Source organism: Cladophialophora psammophila (assembly GCF_000585535.1).
Source record: "Cladophialophora psammophila CBS 110553 chromosome Unknown aczJe-supercont1.21, whole genome shotgun sequence".
NCBI lineage: Eukaryota > Fungi > Ascomycota > Eurotiomycetes > Chaetothyriales > Herpotrichiellaceae > Cladophialophora > Cladophialophora psammophila.
This window is the reverse complement of record NW_006912942.1, coordinates 66,308-85,705: the sequence shown is the minus strand read 5'-3', so window position 1 is coordinate 85,705 and position 19,398 is coordinate 66,308. Positions and strand designations below refer to the sequence as shown.

General features: G+C 52.1%; 7 protein-coding genes across 7 annotated transcripts; 5 read left to right on the top strand and 2 right to left on the bottom strand.

The window, feature by feature from the left end:
- Positions 1-283: 283 nt before the first annotated feature.
- On the top strand, positions 284-1,129 carry A1O5_10662 (uncharacterized protein; the record flags this gene model as incomplete). Its single annotated transcript, XM_007751238.1, has 1 exon — positions 284-1,129. The coding sequence occupies one exon, from the start codon at positions 284-286 to the stop codon at positions 1,127-1,129; it is 846 nt and encodes a 281-aa protein (XP_007749428.1).
- A 1,233-nt stretch (positions 1,130-2,362) lies between these two features.
- Positions 2,363-6,487, top strand: A1O5_10661 (ATP-binding cassette, subfamily B (MDR/TAP), member 1; the record flags this gene model as incomplete). Its single annotated transcript, XM_007751237.1, has 1 exon — positions 2,363-6,487. One exon carries the CDS (start codon positions 2,363-2,365, stop codon positions 6,485-6,487), a length of 4,125 nt encoding a protein of 1,374 aa, XP_007749427.1.
- Positions 6,488-6,976: 489 nt separating this feature from the next.
- A1O5_10660 (uncharacterized protein) lies at positions 6,977-7,552 on the bottom strand (the record flags this gene model as incomplete). The annotated part of the gene is made up of 1 exon (XM_007751236.1): positions 6,977-7,552. The coding sequence occupies one exon, from the start codon at positions 7,550-7,552 to the stop codon at positions 6,977-6,979; it is 576 nt and encodes a 191-aa protein (XP_007749426.1).
- A 548-nt stretch (positions 7,553-8,100) lies between these two features.
- Positions 8,101-10,956, top strand: A1O5_10659 (uncharacterized protein; the record flags this gene model as incomplete). Its single annotated transcript, XM_007751235.1, has 1 exon — positions 8,101-10,956. One exon carries the CDS (start codon positions 8,101-8,103, stop codon positions 10,954-10,956), a length of 2,856 nt encoding a protein of 951 aa, XP_007749425.1.
- Positions 10,957-11,475: 519 nt separating this feature from the next.
- On the top strand, positions 11,476-12,378 carry A1O5_10658 (uncharacterized protein; the record flags this gene model as incomplete). Its single annotated transcript, XM_007751234.1, has 1 exon — positions 11,476-12,378. One exon carries the CDS (start codon positions 11,476-11,478, stop codon positions 12,376-12,378), a length of 903 nt encoding a protein of 300 aa, XP_007749424.1.
- Positions 12,379-13,074: 696 nt separating this feature from the next.
- A1O5_10657 (primary-amine oxidase) lies at positions 13,075-15,455 on the top strand (the record flags this gene model as incomplete). The annotated part of the gene is made up of 3 exons (XM_007751233.1): positions 13,075-13,350; positions 13,539-13,746; positions 13,828-15,455. 3 exons carry the CDS (start codon positions 13,075-13,077, stop codon positions 15,453-15,455), a joined length of 2,112 nt encoding a protein of 703 aa, XP_007749423.1.
- Positions 15,456-16,550: 1,095 nt separating this feature from the next.
- A1O5_10656 (uncharacterized protein) lies at positions 16,551-18,262 on the bottom strand (the record flags this gene model as incomplete). Its single annotated transcript, XM_007751232.1, has 2 exons — positions 16,551-17,717; positions 17,771-18,262. The coding sequence occupies 2 exons, from the start codon at positions 18,260-18,262 to the stop codon at positions 16,551-16,553; spliced, it is 1,659 nt and encodes a 552-aa protein (XP_007749422.1).
- Between the last annotated feature and the right edge of the window lie 1,136 nt (positions 18,263-19,398).

The following is a 19,398-nucleotide window of genomic DNA, read 5'->3' as shown; positions in this document are numbered from 1 at the left end:
GTCTCTGTTCAGTCCTCATGTTTTGATGCCTCGAGAATTCAATACTACTCGGTACCAGAAAGACCCTCTTGAGAAACAGAGAGAGCGGCTTCTGCACCTCGGCTCGAAAAGATAATCAGAAAACCGATCTCCGACTAATCACATGTGACTTCGACCACCCAGCGAGCCAGCAAGACAGATATATTCAAGCCTGTCTTCCACCGGTCGTTTAATTATCTCTAGAACCTGCAGTATACAACGGGTCCATCAATTCTCTGCGCACAAAAGCAGCGGACAATAAACCATGCCGCCAATTCCACCCCTCTTTGTGCTCCAAATCCCGCCGACGTTGAACGCTGGTTCCTCCGCTCAAGGCGAGCAAGGAAACTTCATATGCACGCAGGCTGCTCCTCAAGTCTACTTCCTGTCATTCTCCAGTCCGCCCGATAACCGCCTCATACCGGCTTTCAATCAGACATTCTTGCTGGCGCTTGATATTATCGAACATCGTCTTCCCCGTGGAGTGGTCATCACCACTTCGTCCATCACCAAATTCTACTCCAACGGCCTCGACTTCGAGAATGCCATCAGAGATCCGACCTTCTTCCCAAACAGCCTTTACCCTTTGTGGCGGCGCCTGGTCACTTATCCAATGCCGACAGTGGCATTGTTAAACGGCCATGCCTTTGCAGGTGGCCTGATGACTGCCATGATGCACGATTATCGCATCATGAACCCTCACAAGGGCTTCTTGTGCCTCAACGAGCTGGACTTCGGCGCGGCTCTTCAACCAGCCATGGCGACAGTATTCCGTGTCAAGTTGAACATGACAACATTCAGGAATATGGTCCTGGAGAGCAGGAGATTCCCGGCCCTAGAAGCCTTGAAAGAGGGCATCATTGACGGTGTTGGGGGTGTCGAGGAGACGCTTGCCTTTATTTCAGAAATGAAGCTGACCCAAAAGGCTCAAGGAAAGTCATACGGCCAGATCAAGGAGGAACTCTACCGAGAGATAGTCAAGGACTTGGATGAGGGTGCCGAAGCCCGTGCGAAGCTAGCCGCCAGAGATCTGGATCGAAGTCGTCGGGCACTAGAGTCGAAGAAAAGAGTTGAAGATTATCAGGCGGTGGTCCAGAGAGCGAAGCTCTGATGGTGATAGGCAGGCATAGACCGCAAACAATTCCGACACGAGGTGGTTCAGTCCAACCGCGTATATGGCAGACGTCGCCAAAGCGATAGTATCAGTCCTGTAGATGCATTTTGCTTCCAGGCTGCAGCAATGACTCACCAGTGGAGGGGACTTACTGGTTGGGTTGCTTGATGGAGGACGAGTGTCCGTATTAGCAGTCCATCCGGCTCTTTACGAGGATACGGAGTACACTTCTCGATGGAGGCAATCTTGGACCGAGAGTTAGCACTAAATTATAGTCATCAGTAACCAGCCTTCTCTGCAATACCTACTCTGTGACTACCTTGATAGAGACCTAGATACCGGGTATACTCTCGTAGGTTAGACAGGACCTAGATATTACATGCGGACCGGAGTGTGCTAATACCTAGGTACATTTGCCTATTGTGGACACTCCGTATTATGGTCAAATGATACAGCTGCACAAAGTGGCTTTTTATGAACTGTTGTGCAATGAGGAGGAATCCGGGCGGCAATTGATTAACCGTGAGTGGTAAAGAACGCGGAATACGAACTCTGGATCAAGCGTGGTAAGCGAGGCTCCCCACGTTTTTACCTTGTTGGGGAGTTTTGACCAAAGCCTAGAGCCTAGGCTTTAGGTATGTACCGTTAGTGGCCGCCTGTGGCGTAATCTTCCCACGCGTCAAGTCATTATGCTTCGGGGGGCACCCACAAAGCACCCATGGCCAATTCGCACGCATTGGCAGCGCCCAGATCCACCTTTACTGTCGCCCGTCACCCGCTGTCACCCACTCTTGTGATTCCCCCCCCCGATGAGCCAATAAGCCTGAGGCCGCCATTATTTTGGTTCCAAAAGTCCGCCATCTCCAGTATGCAACTCCGATCCAAACTTCTTCGATCCCTTTTTCATTGTTTTCGGGCCCGAGATTCTGTCCCTGTTGCCTGCTGGCTCTGCACATATATTATCGTCATTTTGCATCTCGCCCGTCCTCTCTCTAATGGTTCCCCTTCCTTAGTCTCTTGCATTTATAAAGCATAAAGAACTAGAGCTGTCCGCAGCCCGAACCCTTCTAGTCGCCGTTTCAATCACCCCACTACCTACTCGTATTCGCGTATTCACGCCCTCGAACTGCCCGTCGCACATTTTTGTTATTGTTCAGCTCCCTTCGTACATCATGTCCCGCTAGCTGTCGCTCGAAGACTTTTCATACGGTGTGGTGGGAAGGGATCGACATGAATCCCGCAGGTCAGGGCGAATTGCCTGGCGCCGCCGCAGCCATTGAAGAAAACCTCGAGGAGAAGGAAAGATCGCAACTGGGAATTGTCACAGACCAGCAAAAAGACACCAAACCCTTCTCTGAGAAGAGTCCTACCTCTCCCGTCGGCCCTTCTACTCCTGTCTCTGGCCACACCAAACCTCCCACTGCTGCCGTGTCGCCTACATCGCCTACGTCTCAATCCTCCGAATCGGACACTCGTCCGGACCTCTCCAAATTAGACTCCAAGATTGTGAAGGTTCGAGATGTACCGGAGGGCGATGCTGCATTGGCTCACTTACCAGACCATGAAAGAGCGGTCCTGAAAAAACAGTTGGATGTCCCAGACGCGAAAGTCACTTATTGGACGCTATACCGCTATGCAACTACTTGGGACAAGGTCTTCATTGCCATAGCATGCCTCTGTGCAATCGGCGCAGGTGCCGTCATGCCTCTGATGACCGTGGTCTTCGGCAATCTCAGCGGTACTTTTCAAGGACTGGTACTAAATAATCTCTCCTCAAGTTTCAATTCCACCTTGACGCGATATGTCCTCTACTTTATTTACTTGGCTATTGGAGAGTTCTTCCTGGTCTACATATCAACCGTGCTCTTCATATATACTGGCGAAAACATTACCTCAAAGGTCCGAGAACAATATCTTAGGGCGATCTTGCGACAGAACATCGGATTTTTCGACAAATTGGGGGCTGGTGAAGTCACCACCCGTATCACTGCCGATACCAATCTCATCCAAGAGGCCATCAGTGAAAAGGTCGGTCTGACCCTGACTGGTGTCGCCACATTCTTCTCCGCATTCGTTATCGGTTTCGTCAAATTTTGGAAACTCACGTTGATCTGCTCGTCCACCGTCGTCGCCATTGTGCTGGTCATGGGCTCTGGAGGCAAAAAGATGGCCGGATGGAACAAGCAATCTCTAGCTGCATATGCCATCGGAGGCTCGGTTGCGGAAGAAGTCCTAGCCTCGATAAGAAATGCAGTCGCCTTTGGTACTCAAGACAAGCTCGCGAAGCAGTACAACGTCCATCTCCTGGAAGCCCGACGGTGGGGGATACGAAGCAAGAGCGCGCTGGGCTGCATGATCGGCGGCATGCTCTGCATTCTTTTCTTGAACTATGGCCTCGCTTTCTGGATGGGTTCGCGATTCTTGGTCGACGGTGAAACCACGCTTGCGCATATCTTGACCATTATTTTCGCTGTTATGATCGGTGCCTTTTCTTTCGGCAACGTCGGCCCACATATGCAACATTTTGCTGCTGGCGTCGGTGCCGCGGCAAAGATATACTCAACGATCGACCGGGCATCCCCAATAGATCCTCTTTCTGAAGATGGCGAAAAGCTGGATCAGCCTGAGGGGACTCTTGAATTGCGAGACATCAGGCATATCTACCCCTCGCGACCCGAAGTGGTGGTCATGGAAGACGTCAATCTAGTCATACCCGCAGGCAAGACAACTGCGCTTGTCGGAGCTTCTGGCTCTGGTAAGTCCACCATTGTTGGGTTGGTAGAGCGTTTCTACGATCCCGTGGGTGGTGTGGTCTTACTTGACGGGCACGACATCAGCAAGCTTAACCTCCACTGGCTACGACAGCAGATTGCCCTTGTCCAACAGGAGCCCATTCTCTTCAGCCAGACCATCAAAGAAAATATCCGAAATGGTCTTGTCGGTTCCAAGTATGAAAACGAGTCAGAAGATCAGCAAACACAACGGATAATCGATGCTGCAAAAATGGCAAACGCTCACGATTTTATCTCTTCACTTCCTGACGGTTACGACACTCACGTAGGTGAACGCGGCTTTCTTTTGTCTGGTGGTCAGAAGCAACGAGTCGCCATTGCGAGAGCCATTGTCAGCGATCCAAAGATCTTGTTATTGGATGAGGCCACTTCAGCTTTGGATTCCAGGAGCGAAGTCTCCGTGCAGCATGCATTGGACACCGCATCAAAGGGCAGGACTACTATTGCAATCGCTCACCGGTTGTCAACCATCAAAACTGCGGACAACATTGTGGTCATGCAGGAAGGACGCATTATTGAGCAAGGCACTCATGATGAGCTGTTGGAACGGAAACAGGCTTACTTTAACCTCGTGTCTGCTCAGCGAATCGGCAATAAGGAGGACGAGCTCGAGCAAGAGACCGAAGCCAGCGAAGAAGCAGAACTTACCAAGATCCAATCAACCAGATCTGGCAGTGCCGGAATGGTAGACCCTGATGACGAGAAACTTGCATTAGGCAGGACACGAAGTGGGAAGTCCGTGTCTTCCAACATTCTTGCTGAAAAGAAGGCGCAGAAGGAAGCTCACTATTCTCTGTGGACCTTAATCACATTCATCGCACAATTCAACCAAAGAGAGTGGTGGATTATGTGTATCGGATTCGTCTTCACAGCGATTGCAGGAGCTGCGCAGCCCGTCCAAGGCGTCTTCTTCGCCAAATGTATCGTCGCTTTGTCTCAACCACTTGTTTTCCGACATCAGATTCGTCACGATGTTGACTTCTGGTCGTTGATGTATTTGATGCTGGCATTTGTGGATCTCTTCGCAATGTGCATACAAGGAATCGCCTTTGCATATTGCAGTGAGAGCTTGATTCAGCGTGCCCGAGACGGTGCATTCAGAAGATTTTTGAGGCAAGATATTGCCTTTTTTGACGAGGACGAGAACTCTACAGGTGCTCTTACGTCTTTCTTGTCAACGGAGACCACCCACCTTGCGTCAATCTCTGGGTCGACCCTGGGGACCCTCATAAGCTGTTCATCAACTTTGATTGTTGCGATTGTGGTTGCACTCGCGATCGGGTGGAAGTTAGCACTTGTCTGCATGACCGCTTTGCCCGTTATCCTCGGGACGGGCTTCGTAAGGTTTTGGGTCCTCGCAAAATTCAGCGCAGCAAATCGAAAGCACTACGAAAAGTCTGCAGGTTATGCCTGTGAACACACAAATGCCATCCGGACGGTCGCATCTTTGACCACGGAGCGCGAGATCTATGGCGAATACAAGCGCCAGCTTCGATCTCAGTTACGCGACTCTCTCAAGTCGAATCTGAAACACGCCTCCCTGTACGCCGCATCGCAGTCCGCAATGTTCTTAGCATTCGCTCTCGGCTTTTGGTATGGAGGCAAACTTTTGGTCCGAGGGGAATACACTTTGTTCCAGTTTTTCATTGTCTTCTCCGAAATCATCTTCGGTGCACAATCTGCAGGAACTGTCTTCTCGTTTGCTGGAGACATGTCCAAGGCAAAAAATTCAGCTGCTGAGTTGAAGAAACTTTATGACCGTCAGCCTTCCATTGACGCGTGGTCGGAAGACGGCGCACCTGTCACCCATATGGAAGGAACCATTGAATTCCGAGACGTGCATTTCCGATATCCCACACGACCCGAGGTCCCCGTCCTCCGAGGGCTAAACCTGACCGTCAAACCTGGACAGTATATAGCCCTTGTTGGCGCGTCCGGATGTGGCAAGTCGACGACTATCGCATTGTTGGAGCGCTTCTATGACCCCCTTTCGGGTGGTATTTATGTTGACGGCAAAGAAATCTCAAGCCTCAACCTTAATGATTACCGCTCCCACCTTGCTCTGGTGTCCCAAGAGCCAACACTATACCAAGGCACCATTAAAGACAACGTCCTCCTCGGTGTTGATAGAGGTCAAGTCAGCGACGAGCACGTCATCCGAGCCTGTAAGGACGCTAACATCTATGACTTCATCATGTCTCTGCCAGACGGCTTCGCCACAGACGTCGGCAGCAAAGCCGCCTTACTCTCTGGCGGCCAGAAGCAGCGCATCGCCATTGCTCGCGCCTTGCTTCGTGACCCTAAAATCCTCCTGCTGGATGAGTCCACAAGCGCTTTGGATTCGAAAGCGGAACGCCAAGTGCAACACGCTTTGGATGCTGCAGCGGAGGGAAGAACAACTATTGTGGTAGCGCACCGGTTGAGCACGATTCAGAAAGCGGATATCATTTACGTGTTCGACAAAGGTGTCATAGCGGAGAAGGGCACCCACCATGAGCTAATGGCGCTGAAGGGAAGGTATAGAGAGTTGGTGAGTCTACAGAGTTTAGAAAAGCAGCGGTGATTTATTGGAGCTGCAAAATCTCGTTCTTGTTTGGTTTGCTGGGATAGGTTCTGGACAGCGAGCATTGGGGGTCAATTTCTGCTTTAGGGATTATTTGTATAGGCACCTCACTCCCGTCCTACGGATATTGTTTTTACTAGACGTACATAGCTGGTTCTTGGAGTGTGGGACCGAAGGAGACAGCATAGACGCTGCATCCAATGTAGCCCAAGAGGGTTTCACAATGACCAAGTGTTCGCTATATCATAAACAACTATTTTTCTAGACGAGGACAGGGCATCACCATTTCTACAGGCAAACAAATGCTTGTCGAAAGTGGTCGTCACCTTTGGTCTATCATTAATAGCAAACGACTCTTTACTTTGCTGCCAATGGTCTGGTCAGAACGCCACTTAATTTTGAAAATGTCTCGTTAGTTGCCAGTCATTCTTCCAGACGCGCCTTGTTTTCCTCCGTTGTCATTGATGGTCTTGATTCTCCTCGATGAATTTAATCGCGCTCGTCGACCCCCCGCTCGTCCATCACGTCCTTTAATCTCCGACCTTCCTTTTCCGCGATGAGGCCTAACATTCCCATGGCGATGTCCTTGATTTCGTTATATGACTTCAGAAGTGATATGTGCCTATTGATAATGGATTGAGCGTGGGAGAGGGCCTCTTTCTCAGTGTCTCCAGAGATTGATCCGGTGAGAGAGGATCCTTGTTGACCGGGGGCAGTTACTTGCGCCGAGCCTTGTTGTGAAGAGCACACCGCTGGTTCGGTGCTATTGTTGGAGTTTGATCCGGGGAAAGAGTTCAGCTGCGTGATTTCGCGGAGCTTCGTTGATAGTTGGGCTTCTGTAGTTGAGATGTTGGATTTCAAAGTCTCAATGGAGGCGAGGAGCTTGGGTTGTCTTGCACCAAGAGCATGGTTTGGACTTTGATTTGATTGTAATGGTGAGGTAGGATCTTTGGAGGTGGATTGGACTCCGGCCTTTGGTGGCTGAGAGCTTTGACTTCGGTCATGGGTTGAGTCGAGCAGCTGTGGAACCGGCGATTGACTCTCCAAAGCTGCACTGTCCTCCATCTCCGAAATCATCTAGAATCCTGAGGTGAAGATTTATGTTTTCGCAGAATGCCTCGTCCTATCGTCGAATGTACTCGGAATTCCCATCTCACAGTGCTCTGAACCGGGCTTGGACGGGACTAGAAGACTTTGGTGTGCTTGGACTTGCATGATTTTGGTTTATCACATCGTATAATGCTACAATGAAAAGATAAAGTCTCTGTAGTTGCAATTAGATTGCCCTCCCTCGATCTCTAAAGCACGGCGACGACAAAACAAAGCGAGGGGCATCAGCCTTGCGGACGAAATCAAATGATTCCGTCTGACAGGTCCAATTCTCAGAATGCATACGCAAACTAGAGCGTGAGTGACGTCGGACAAAACAATCTTCTTTTCGACCTTCTTCCCGCTGTCCAACTGCGCCTACCAAGAACAATTCTTTGCGGCTTCGTGCTCTGACAAATTCTGATCCCCGAGTGAGCTGAGGACGCGCCGACTTTAATGGAGACTCTTAAACCCCTATCATATCCTTGATGGGAAGGAAGTTCCGTTACTAACAACGCGGCGCCATGTTCACGATCACTCCCTTGCTCGGGGCGCAGAGTACGTCCCGAGCCTCGCAGTCAATCCTTGAGTTGGACGGTGGCATCAAGATCTTGGTGGATGTGGGATGGGACGAACGCTTCGACACTCGCCAGCTCGCCGAGATAGAGAAACATGCCTCTACTCTGTCATTCATCCTTCTCACGCATGCCACGACCTCTCATATTGGCGCCTTTGCCCACTGCTGCAAACACGTCCCGGTCTTCACCCAGATCCCTGTCTACGCTACACCGCCCGTCATTGCTTTTGGTCGTACCCTCCTCCAAGACCTCTATTCCTCTTCTCCGCTTGCGGCCACGTTCATTCCAGGCTCAGGATCCCCTGAAGATCCATCCAGCGTCGACGACAAATCGCGTTCACACATCCTACGGCAGGCCCCGACGTTTGAAGAGATCAATAAATATTTTACTTTGATCACGCCGTTGAAGTACTCACAACCTCACCAACCTACGCCTTCTTCTTTTTCCGCGCCGATCGAGGGTCTGACGTTGACAGCTTATAACTCTGGGCATACACTGGGAGGCACGATATGGCACATACAACATGGGATGGAGTCAATAGTGTACGCTGTGGATTGGAATCAAGCAAGGGAAAACGTTATAGCCGGTGCAGCCTGGTTTGGAGGTGTTGGTGGCGCCGAAGTCATCGAACAACTGCGCAAGCCTACTGCGCTCGTCTGCAGCAGCATTGGTGCAACAAGGGCCGCGCTGTCAGGTGGTCGAAAAGCTCGGGACGAATCTTTGTTAGCACATATCAAGATCTGTGTTGCCAAGGGTGGCACTGTTCTTATTCCCACCGACTCAAGCGCAAGAGTTTTGGAATTAGCTTGGCTCCTTGAAAAGGCGTGGTCTGATCCCTCAAATGCCGCCTCCTTGAAAACTGCCAAGGTGTACCTAGCCAGCAGATCTGGCAATGCGACGCTGCGGCACGCCAGGAGTCTTCTCGAATGGATGGACGATGGTATTGTGCGAGGATTTGAGGGCGAGGACGAAAATCCGGCACCCGTGCAGACGCACAGGAGAAGCGGCAGCAAGCAGATAAATGGTACAGTTAAATCCTCACGACCCTTTGAATTCCAAAATGTCAAGATTGTCGAACGGAGAAGTCAACTGGAAAGGCTGTTAAAGGCCGAAGGGGCGAGAGTCATCCTTGCGAGCGATTCGACAATGGATTGGGGCTTTTCTAGATCACTGTTGGAGCACGTGGTCCAAAGACCTGAGAATCTGGTGATTTTGACCGAACGCTTGTACATGCGTCCTGGATCACAAAGCCCGAGTCAAGCATTCTGGATCTGGTATGAGGAGCGTCAGGATGGCGTTGCGCTCGAAAAAGGGGCCCCAGTGGGAGAATGGCTGGAGCAGGTACAAAGTGGGGGAAGAATGCTGAAGCTGCGAAACGCAGAAAAGGCGCCATTGAACACGCAAGAGAATCAAAGATATCAACAATATATGGCTACTCAAAGACAGCTGCAGGACTCTCTGACTTCAGGTAACGAACGAGACCAGGCTGGTGCGGACGATAACATCGACGAGGAATCCAGCTCGACTTCCTCGGATGAGTCAGACGACGAACAACAAGGTCGTGTTCTCAATGTTTCTGCTGCTCTTGGTCATGGAGCGCGAAATAAACTGGCACTGAGCGATGCCGATCTAGGAGTCAATATCCTCGTGCGCAAGAAAGGCGTGTATGATTATGATGTACGGAACAAGAAGGGGCGGAATGGGCTCTTTCCATATGCTCATTCGCGGAGGCGCGGAGACGAGTTCGGAGATTTCATCAAACCAGAAGATTTCTTGAGAGAGGAGGAGAAAGAAGACCAAGACGCCGCAAATGACACCAAGGCCGGAGGTCAACTCGGACAGAAGCGTAAGTGGGACGAGGCGAATGATACCAGGCAACCACATCACAAGAAGAATCGAGCAGCTGCATCCGCTCCAGCAACATCTGGTGGGTCCGGGGCGGATTCAGATGAAGAGAATTCCGACGAAGATGTCCAAGTCGAGCGTGAAGGCTTCCAGGGGCCCGCAAAAGTTGTGTATTCGACCTCGGAAATCACAGTCAACGCCAAGCTGGCCTTTGTCGACTTTGCTGGATTGCATGATCAACGTAGTCTGCAGATGCTGATACCTTTGATTGGACCCAAAAAGTTGATCCTTATTGGCGGAAATGGTTCAGACACGGTTGCTCTGGCCAGTGATTGCAAGGAACTCCTCGGAATGAAAGTGGTGGGAGCAGAAGACGAACCATCCACAGAAATATTTACTCCTACAGAGGGCCAGACTGTTGATGCAAGTGTCGATACGAATGCGTGGGTTGTTAAGCTCAGTCGCAACCTGGCAAAGACGCTCCATTGGCAGAATGTGAAGAATATGGGAGTGGTGACGATCCAAGGTCAACTCAAAGGCGCGCCCTCAGGAGACAATCTACAGGAGGATGCCCAGACCAAGAAGCAAAAATTGGACACGGAAGCGGCTCGTGCAGCTGGCCCTACGCTCGCGCCTCCTGTTGAGCCGGTCCTCGATGTTTTACCTGCGAGCCTGGCAGCATCAACAAGATCCGTCTCCCACGCCATTCACGTCGGTGACCTGCGTCTAGCTGACCTGCGGAGATTGATAACACTGGATGGCCATATTGCTGAATTCCGAGGCGAAGGTACACTGCTGGTTGATGGAATGATCGCAGTAAGAAAGCTCGGCACAGGAAAGATCATTTTGGAGGGTGTGCCCGTCAGTGCTACTTCGATGACTTCGAACAAGATGGATGATTTCACGCGTGTGAAGCAGAAGATCTACGACGGACTCGCTGTGGTTGCCGCAAACTGAGGCGGCGCTGTGGTGAAGACAGCCACGGGTTGACCTTGGTTTGCAGTTCTTTCTGGTCATGTCTTGCTAATTTGTCACCACATAACCTCGTTGGTCATCAGCTTCTTTTCTGTTGTTTGCAAATCTGCGTCAGTCCCCATCCCGGTGTTTTGTCAAGGCCACGGCATTGGTATACTTCAAACCATCTTGTTTGCTGAGCCTCCACTGTTCCCAGTCATCGCCTCTCCTTCTGTCTTCTCTGTCACGGTAGGCAAGCCATCGATATGTTTGGTGGCCCAGTCATGGCACTCGTCCTCTATCCCAGCATGAAGCCACCATTTCTTTGCTGGACTGTTTGTCAGAGCGTGATATTGAGGCAGAAGTAGTGACCAGAGGGTTTATGGCAGCCCCGTTAAATATGTCCTGGTTGTCCCTCATTGCTTCGATTGCTACCATTCAACCGCCATTTGACACTCGGTCCAGCCTGTTCACCCTGTCTTTGGTTCAAAAGCATCAACTCGTTCTCGGAGAGCCGCGACAATGGCGTGTCTACCACCTCCCTACTTTCCAGTTGCCATGCCAGTTCCGACGCAAGGACCGGGCCTGATTGGCAAAACTGTATACCATTACATGACCCGTGATGGAGGGCCACCAAACAAGGGTGCACCTCCCAGCGGCCCTCCGTCATCGGCTCCTCCACCGTATTCTTTGATGCCTCCGTGTCAAGGGCCATTCTGCCCTCCACCAAGTCAGCCTCATCCGGGTCCATTCTTCATTCCGCCAGGAAACGGATTCCCTGGGGCAGTGTGCGTGCCTAATGGACCACCACCTCCTGCTCCACCACCGCCTCCTCCCTCTGCGGGCGCATGGTATCAACCGCCAGCGTCAGGACCTCCTCCTCCCGCTCCTCCACCTCCACCTCCACCTCCACCTCCAACGGTTGCAGGAGCAGTGGCCCATGCTGCGTCCCAGGCACCAGAACCACCAGTCAGTGGAAATCGAGTCAAAGATCGCCTTCTGGTCGTCAAGGACAGTGGAGGCCACGGGCACGTTGCGTCAAAACACCTTGCAACATTCCACCTTTTTACCTACAACGTCATAGACAAGTATTCGGTGAATGCTCACAATCAGTTTTACATTCCACCGCATTCGTGCGAGCCATTTCGTGTAATGACGGCAGCGTATTCAATGCCGATCGAGGAGCTCATTGAACAACTGGACTGCATCAAGGTCGCGCCCCCAGTGTATCCGCGCTACGCAATCGGCCTTGCAGAGGCGTTTGATATTGGCAATGGATGGTTCCAGGTTGGCAGCAAGTTCCACCTGGACGAAGACAAGTCGAAGCAGACCATCAAGGAGGCTTGGAGCAATAGTATTGTTGAGGCCGGCGAATCGCGACCCAAGTATCTCATCAGACTGCCAGGGAAGCGGCCTGGTCAATGAGGCCAGCACCAACGGTACTCGCTATTATCAAACATTATGCAAACCTTTTGTCACGGGCAAACAATCAACACGCGGCCAGCCTGGTCGCAATTAGCCAGGATTGGACAAACATCGATGTGGGCGGACATTTGCGGCATCGATCCTGGGCTTCGACTGGCTGTTCGGGTGCTCTTGCCTTGTGCAGTTAAAGGACTTGGCTGTTGTCCGCTGGCGCTCTTTTTCTGGTGTTTCAACACTTCAATTCCTCATTCGTATTCCGGGGGGGATTCGTCTCTCGACCGAGCTCTCTTTCCTGTTTGGGTCAACATCTTCTTCCAAGACCCCATCGAGTGGCAATCAGAGCTGATGCCGTTTTGCTGTGGACCTTGGCCTCGATCGAGCAGGAAAGATTATGGGAGGTGGCCAGCAGCAAAGGCCCAAGCTGGGGGGGAGGGAGAGGCGGGTGAACGAGCTATTCTCTCGGCTAAGCAGACTGGGGCGCCCTTTGGTCTTGGGATTTACTGAGTCCAAGTACTAACATGGTCAGCAAGTGGACCGACCATTCAGATAAGACCCTCATGTATGTAGGGTCCATTTGCATAGGAACCAAGACTGGGTTTGGGATATATGTACCGAGTACATATCCATCATTGCTTCCCTCTCTTCCCTTTTCCCATCTCCAGTTGCATTCTTTCCATCTCGCCCGGTGTTTCCAAGATGGCAGCTGTCTCCCAGGAGTTGACTTCTCAGCCCTCGGCGGCCACATACCCCGTCGCCCACCCACTATGCCCTCTGACCGCGGCGGAGATATCCACCACCGCCGAGCTGCTGAGATCCGTGTGGCCGTCTTCGATCGACCTGCGCTTCAAGGTCATCACTCTCGATGAGCCGCCCAAGAAATCCATGATCCCCTATCTCGAAGCTGAGCACTCGGGGTTGCCTCTACCTGAAATCCCAAGGAAGGCATTCGTGTCTTATTACATCCGCAACACGGTAAGTGTCACGTGCATTGGAAGACGGGAGCAAGGCTCTGGACCGGGCGCCTCGTGATTGCTTGTCGCCCACATCAGGCTGCTTGTGTCGTTTTCAACCCCTCCAACACTGGCATTCTGGTCTATTTCCATCTTTGTCACATCATGCTCTGCAATAGGCTGACATTCGAACCTTTCCCGATTGGGTAGAACCGCTTCCATGAAGCAGTAGTCAACCTGTCCGCCCGGACTGTGGAGAGCAATGTCCGCCTGGGCCCCAATCTGCATGGCAACGGCGACTACGACGAGATCCTCCAGGTGGAGAAGAACGCTTTGGAGGACGAACGGGTGAAGGAAGCCATCAAGAAGTTGAAGTTGCCCGAGGGAACGGTGGTGTGTGCCGATCCCTGGATCTATGGTAAGTTCTCGTCGCTGAAAGCGTGGAGAGATTGTTGGGTTTCACTCTGAGTGTATGGTACTCATGCTGTACCGTGAATAGGATCGGACGGCGTCAACGACGACGAGCGCATGTACCAGGTTTTCTTGTACATGCGAGACCCGAGCAACCCTTCGGAGCTCGACAGCAACCACTACGCCTTCCCGCTCCCCATCTCGCCAGTGCTGGAATGCACTGAATATAAAGTCATCCGCGTCGACTATCTCCCCACTGGGGCAGACAATACCATCCACGAGCCGAGACCGTATCAACCCAAGCCAGCCAATGAATATGTCAGCGAATACCACGCCTTGCGCACGGATATGAAGCCCCTGAGAGTGATTCAACCCGAGGGCGCCAGTTTCACCCTCACCCCCGTGGGCGAGACCGGCCATGTGCTTCAGTGGCAGAAATGGTCCTTCCGCGTCGGGTATAACCAGCGTGAGGGCATGGTTCTGTATGACGTCCGCTATGACTCGCGCCCGTTGTTCTACCGTCTCAGCTTGAGCGACATGAACATCCCCTATGCGGACCCGCGACACCCTTTCCACAAGAAGTCCGCATATGATCTGGGTGACGCCGGCGCCGGCGCCATGGCCAATAACCTCCAGCTTGGATGTGATTGCCTAGGACACATTCAGTACCTCTCCGCGGTGATCACGGACGACAAAGGCACACCGACGCCTCTGGACAATTGCGTGTGCATCCACGAGCAAGACGCCGGGATCGGCTGGAAACACACCAACTACCGCACGGGGCGCGCCGCCGTGGTACGTCAGCGTGAACTGGTCCTGCAGAGCATCATCACAGTGAGCAACTACGAATACATCCTGGCCTTCATGTTCAACCAGGCGGGCGAACTCATCTACGAAGTCCGCGCCACGGGCATCTTGTCCACCCAACCGATCGACCACGAATTGGATAAAGTGGGCGTCCCCTTCGGTACCGTGGTTCACCCTGGCGTCCTGGCCGTGCATCATCAGCACATTTTCTCGCTGCGTGTAGACCCCATGATCGAGGGACACAACAACAGACTCGTGTACGACGAGGCGCACGCGCTGCCCCTTTCAAAGGATTGGAACCCACACGGGGTGGCGTATGAGGTTTCTGAAACACTAGTCGAGCACTCCCAGGGCTTAGATTTGAACCCCGACACCAACCGGGTGTTCAAGATCCAAAACACGAGCGTGCGCAACCCGGTGAACGGCAAGCCAGTCGCGTACAAGATCCACGCGCCGCCCTTCCAGAAGATGCTCTCTCTGCCCAGCTCGTTCAATTGGAAACGCGCCGAGTTCGCAGACCACAATATCTACGTCACCACGCATCAGGATCGCGAACTGTACTCGGGCGGATGGTACACGAACCAGAGCCGTGGCGGGACTGGGGTGCGCAACTGGGCCTCGCGCAAGGACAATGTCGTGGACACCGACATCGTGGTGTGGATCCAGTTCGGAATCAACCACGTGCCACGTATCGAAGACTTCCCCGTCATGCCCTGCGAGATCCTCAAGGTGAGCCTGAAGCCCGTCAACTTCTTTGACAAGAACCCGGCCCTCGACGTGCCGCCCAGCGAGCAGAGCTTCAACCGCTCTACCTTGGTCAGTGAGATGCACCACCAGCCCACGACCGAGGCTGTGGTCGGCAAGAGCGGCGAGTGCTGCCAACCGGGTGACAACAAGAGCAAATTGTAAGGCACCATACTCTGCCCGTGGACAGCTGACGGATCAGACGATGAGATTGTCTCATCACTTGTATCTTTGGGAAGAGAGGCGAGCAAATCAGCGATCTCTCAAGCGAAAGAAGGGACAAAGGGAGGACCTCTTTTTGACAGAGCCAACGGAAGACCAGACAAATTGCGAGAGCAGCTACCAGTGGAGGGAGATCCGTGCATGGAGACTATCTAGTGGACGGAAGTCATCCGGGAACACGGGACTTGTATTGGCGAGAGAACCAAACCAACAAAAACTGCACAGTTCATGATGAAGAGCATGGGACGCCGTGTTAGAACGAGGGCGAGATGAGTCAAACACATACACCTGCCCTACACGTACGGAGTATATAGCTCCAGCACGCAATATAGCGCATGCAGTGTAGTACACATACACGTGCACGTACGCAGCATCACTCACACTCCCTCGCAAGAACAGCCCTCGGTACTTCTCGTTCCTTCTCCTTCTACCTGTCTGTTCATTGCAAGATCAAGGACCTTGCCGGACCGACCCAGGCACATACGAAACCGAGACCATTTTCCACAGTCGCCTTGGTGATTACTTCGTTCGTGCTCACCCCCGCTCCCTCCCGCCCACAGCCTTAGGATTACAAGTCCTGGTACCAAGAGTCCAAGAACATAACTCCACGCAAGTCCTTCACACTTGATGCCAGATCTTGGGGATTAATTCCTTCCTCTCCTTCCGTGCCGGAGACAGACTCGGGCTCAGGCAAGTGCACGCAGTCTGACCGCGGAAAACAGTGTATACCTATAGGCTATGTATGTGCAGGGTTAAAATGTCGCATCGTAGGGGGTAATATAAAGAATAGGAGAATACGACAAGGGGGGAGATGCTACGATCATCCCACAGCTAAAATCCCCGAATCCCAAGTCTGGCGCCGTTGTGTGTATGTGTACGACCAAAGTGTACAAAGACAACAAAAAAAGATTGGTGAGAAGAATATCCATTGCCTGAGCTGAAAACTCATCAGGTTCGTTTCATTGATCCTTATCGCACATGCATGCCATGCCGAAGTTCCAAACCGTACGTACAAACGTCGCATAAACTTTATCATCGTTAGAAAAACTCGCCGGTCCCTACCCCGTCTGGGCCTTTACTTGTAGTCGGCTTCCTCGTGTTTGGATCCGGACTCCGCGGAGGCGGCATGTATGTTCTCCTGCTGTCGTGGCCACCTCCCAAATGTGAACTTGATTCTTCTCTCGCTAGTGCAGGATATGGTACTGCGACCACTCCGGTTTCCTGACCTCCGTTGTGGGACCCCTGATACGGCGCATAGGGCTGCTGCGCCAGTGGGTAATGCGAGGGAGGGTCGTATCGGCCGTTGTATTTATCGTCGTAACTCGACGCTAGTCCAATATCGCTCACATTGTTCGAATCGTAAATGTCGTGGCCCCCATCAATGCCTGACCCAACAACTGGCGGATGCGATGTTGGCATATTTTGGCCGTTGGCGAGTAGATTGGCGCCTTCTTCATCCTCGACAGCGTTGTAGTGCGGTGGCTTATCCGCAGCCCCCTTGTAAGCGCTTTGGGTACTAAGAGGATTCAATTTCTGGCCCTGGGCGCCAAATTCACTTCCTTCGGTATCTTTTCTCGACAAGTCATAGCTCGAGTCCGTGTGGCGAGTCTTGCGTCCCTTGAACAGCCATCTCGCCGATCGACCCGTAGCTTTGAGCATATCCATGCCATTGAAAGCATCAAAAATGGCTTTCATACCCAAGAAGCCTCCCTCGTATCGCGACAGGCCCTCACCGGCCACGATGTCAGACATCTGTTCCTTTGAGCCGATCACGTACGGTTTCCAGCTAAAAGACCAGATGTGAAATATGGCAAACAAGGCCATCTCGACGCACAAAAATAGCGCAGGGATACCGACCTTGATATCGGGAGTTTGGATCTTGTTGGTGGCCTTGATAGCCCCGGCGCTGGTGAGGAAAGAGATGGCAATGGTCTGCCAGAAACTGAGGAATATCACCAATTTGATGGCCGTGATTTTCAGCAGGGGTTTATGCTGCCTGATGTCGTCCTTGATCTGAACGTAGAACTGGATCAAGCAGTACATGGCAACGGTGATGGAAATGGTTTCAAAGACCATGACCCAGATATGGGAGAAGGCCGGGCTCAACGATTCGAGGCAATACAGGTCGAGAGCTTGGGTGATGACTGATACAATCGTGAAAAAGACGCGGATGAAACAGTACTGGAAAATCGAGACCCAAATCACCTTTTGGCCAGCGTCAGTCGAGCGCAATGAGCAGGTGAAGAACAGGACCTTACATTAAACCATGTCAAGCCGCTTTTTGGTGTTCTCAGCCAACCCTTCTCAGAACCGCCCGTACACTTCTGAAAGTACTTCATGGGCCAAACCCATTTCTTCGGGGTGATTGTTCGGAAGTAGATCTTTTGCTTGTGTAAATCTGTAGCGAGGTAGGCGCACAGCAAGGAGAAAAAAGAAGCAATAGCGAATGCTTCGTAGCAGTCTCTGATGACCTCAAAGTAGACGCTGTGTCGATAGTAGTAAAAGGAGAGGAGCGAGACGGCGGCGTAGATGGGGACCATGACGAGGATGCGAATAATGTGTTTCTGTTCATGTGGTTTCAGGTAATGCGTGGCGTGCATGAGGATGAGGAAGAAGGAGACAGCCAGGGCAATGATGGTGAACATTGCTGCGATCCAGAGACCGATCGTATGGAAAGTATGGCCCTCCCATATGGGGATCTCGGTGATCGCCAAATCCTCGTCTGTCGAATTGCATTTTGGCCAGCCCATCTTGAAGGTTTTCCTTTGTGTAGCGTGTTAAAGACGGAATCGTGTTCGCATCGCTTTTTGGCGCAGTTGAGGAGGAGGAGAAGCAGCAGCAGCAGTTGTGAGAGTAACGAGAGTAGTGAGAATACAGAGGTTCGAGGCGCCTGCGTCGCAAAACGAGTGACAGGGTGAATCAAATGAATGCGAGGCCTTCCTTCAGATCGACGCAGCGCGGGGGAATACGAGAAGAGAGAGCGAAAGGGGGCTTTGTCGTGAGTGGTTTCAAAGAGTTTCAGAGGGCAACAAAGAGATAGAAATCTAAGGTCGACATTGACCAAAGTTCAGACGCAGCTTGGAGGTTTGGATGCTGGTTGCTTGCTTGCTTGCTTGCTGCGCCGCAAATGCTGACAGGGAAATGCAGGTCACTTGCGATTAGTTAATTGGGAGTTCATTATTTAGGGAGGGGACAGAAGCCTGAGGCCACCGAGAGGGCCGCCGAGAAAGCCACTGAAGCGAAGGATGTTAATGAGGGATGTTAGGCTGCTAGGCCGCTAGGCCCTCCTATTAGGCTCTACTCAAGGAGGCTAGGTAGGCTGCGACTAAGCCAGAATAGTGGGCGCGGCAACCAGCTGAAACGGATCTGCCTTGCATTATTTCCGCCCCTGGTCGCAGTGGCTCAGGCCTTTGGCTTTTGGCGCAGCTTCTCGCGCTTCCTGCTGAGAGTGGCTGGCTCAAGAAACCGTCCGTATCAGCCCTTAATACCCAGTACAGACACTAACAAGCTCCAAGGCCTCCTTCAAGCAAACCCAAGATTTGCCCGATCTGCCCGTCAGCTGCCGTCAGCTTGCACAAGCCCTTGAAGCCTTCGATGCCAAGTCTCATGTATGGTCCTCGTACGACTCGCATGCCGTATCCCATATTTCGTACGAGTGCTTATATTTATCCTCCCTCCCGAGCACGCGACCAAATAACTACCAACCAGCCCCAACATGTTACTATAGGAATTGGTCTATGAGCATGGCGGCGGCGATGATGATGATGATGATGATGAGGAGGAGGAGGAGGAGGAGGAGGAGGAGGATGACGGCCCATTGTTCTTCCCATATTCCGAATGAAGCGAAATGAAAAAGAAAATCCTTCCCACTTGGTAAACTAGTCAC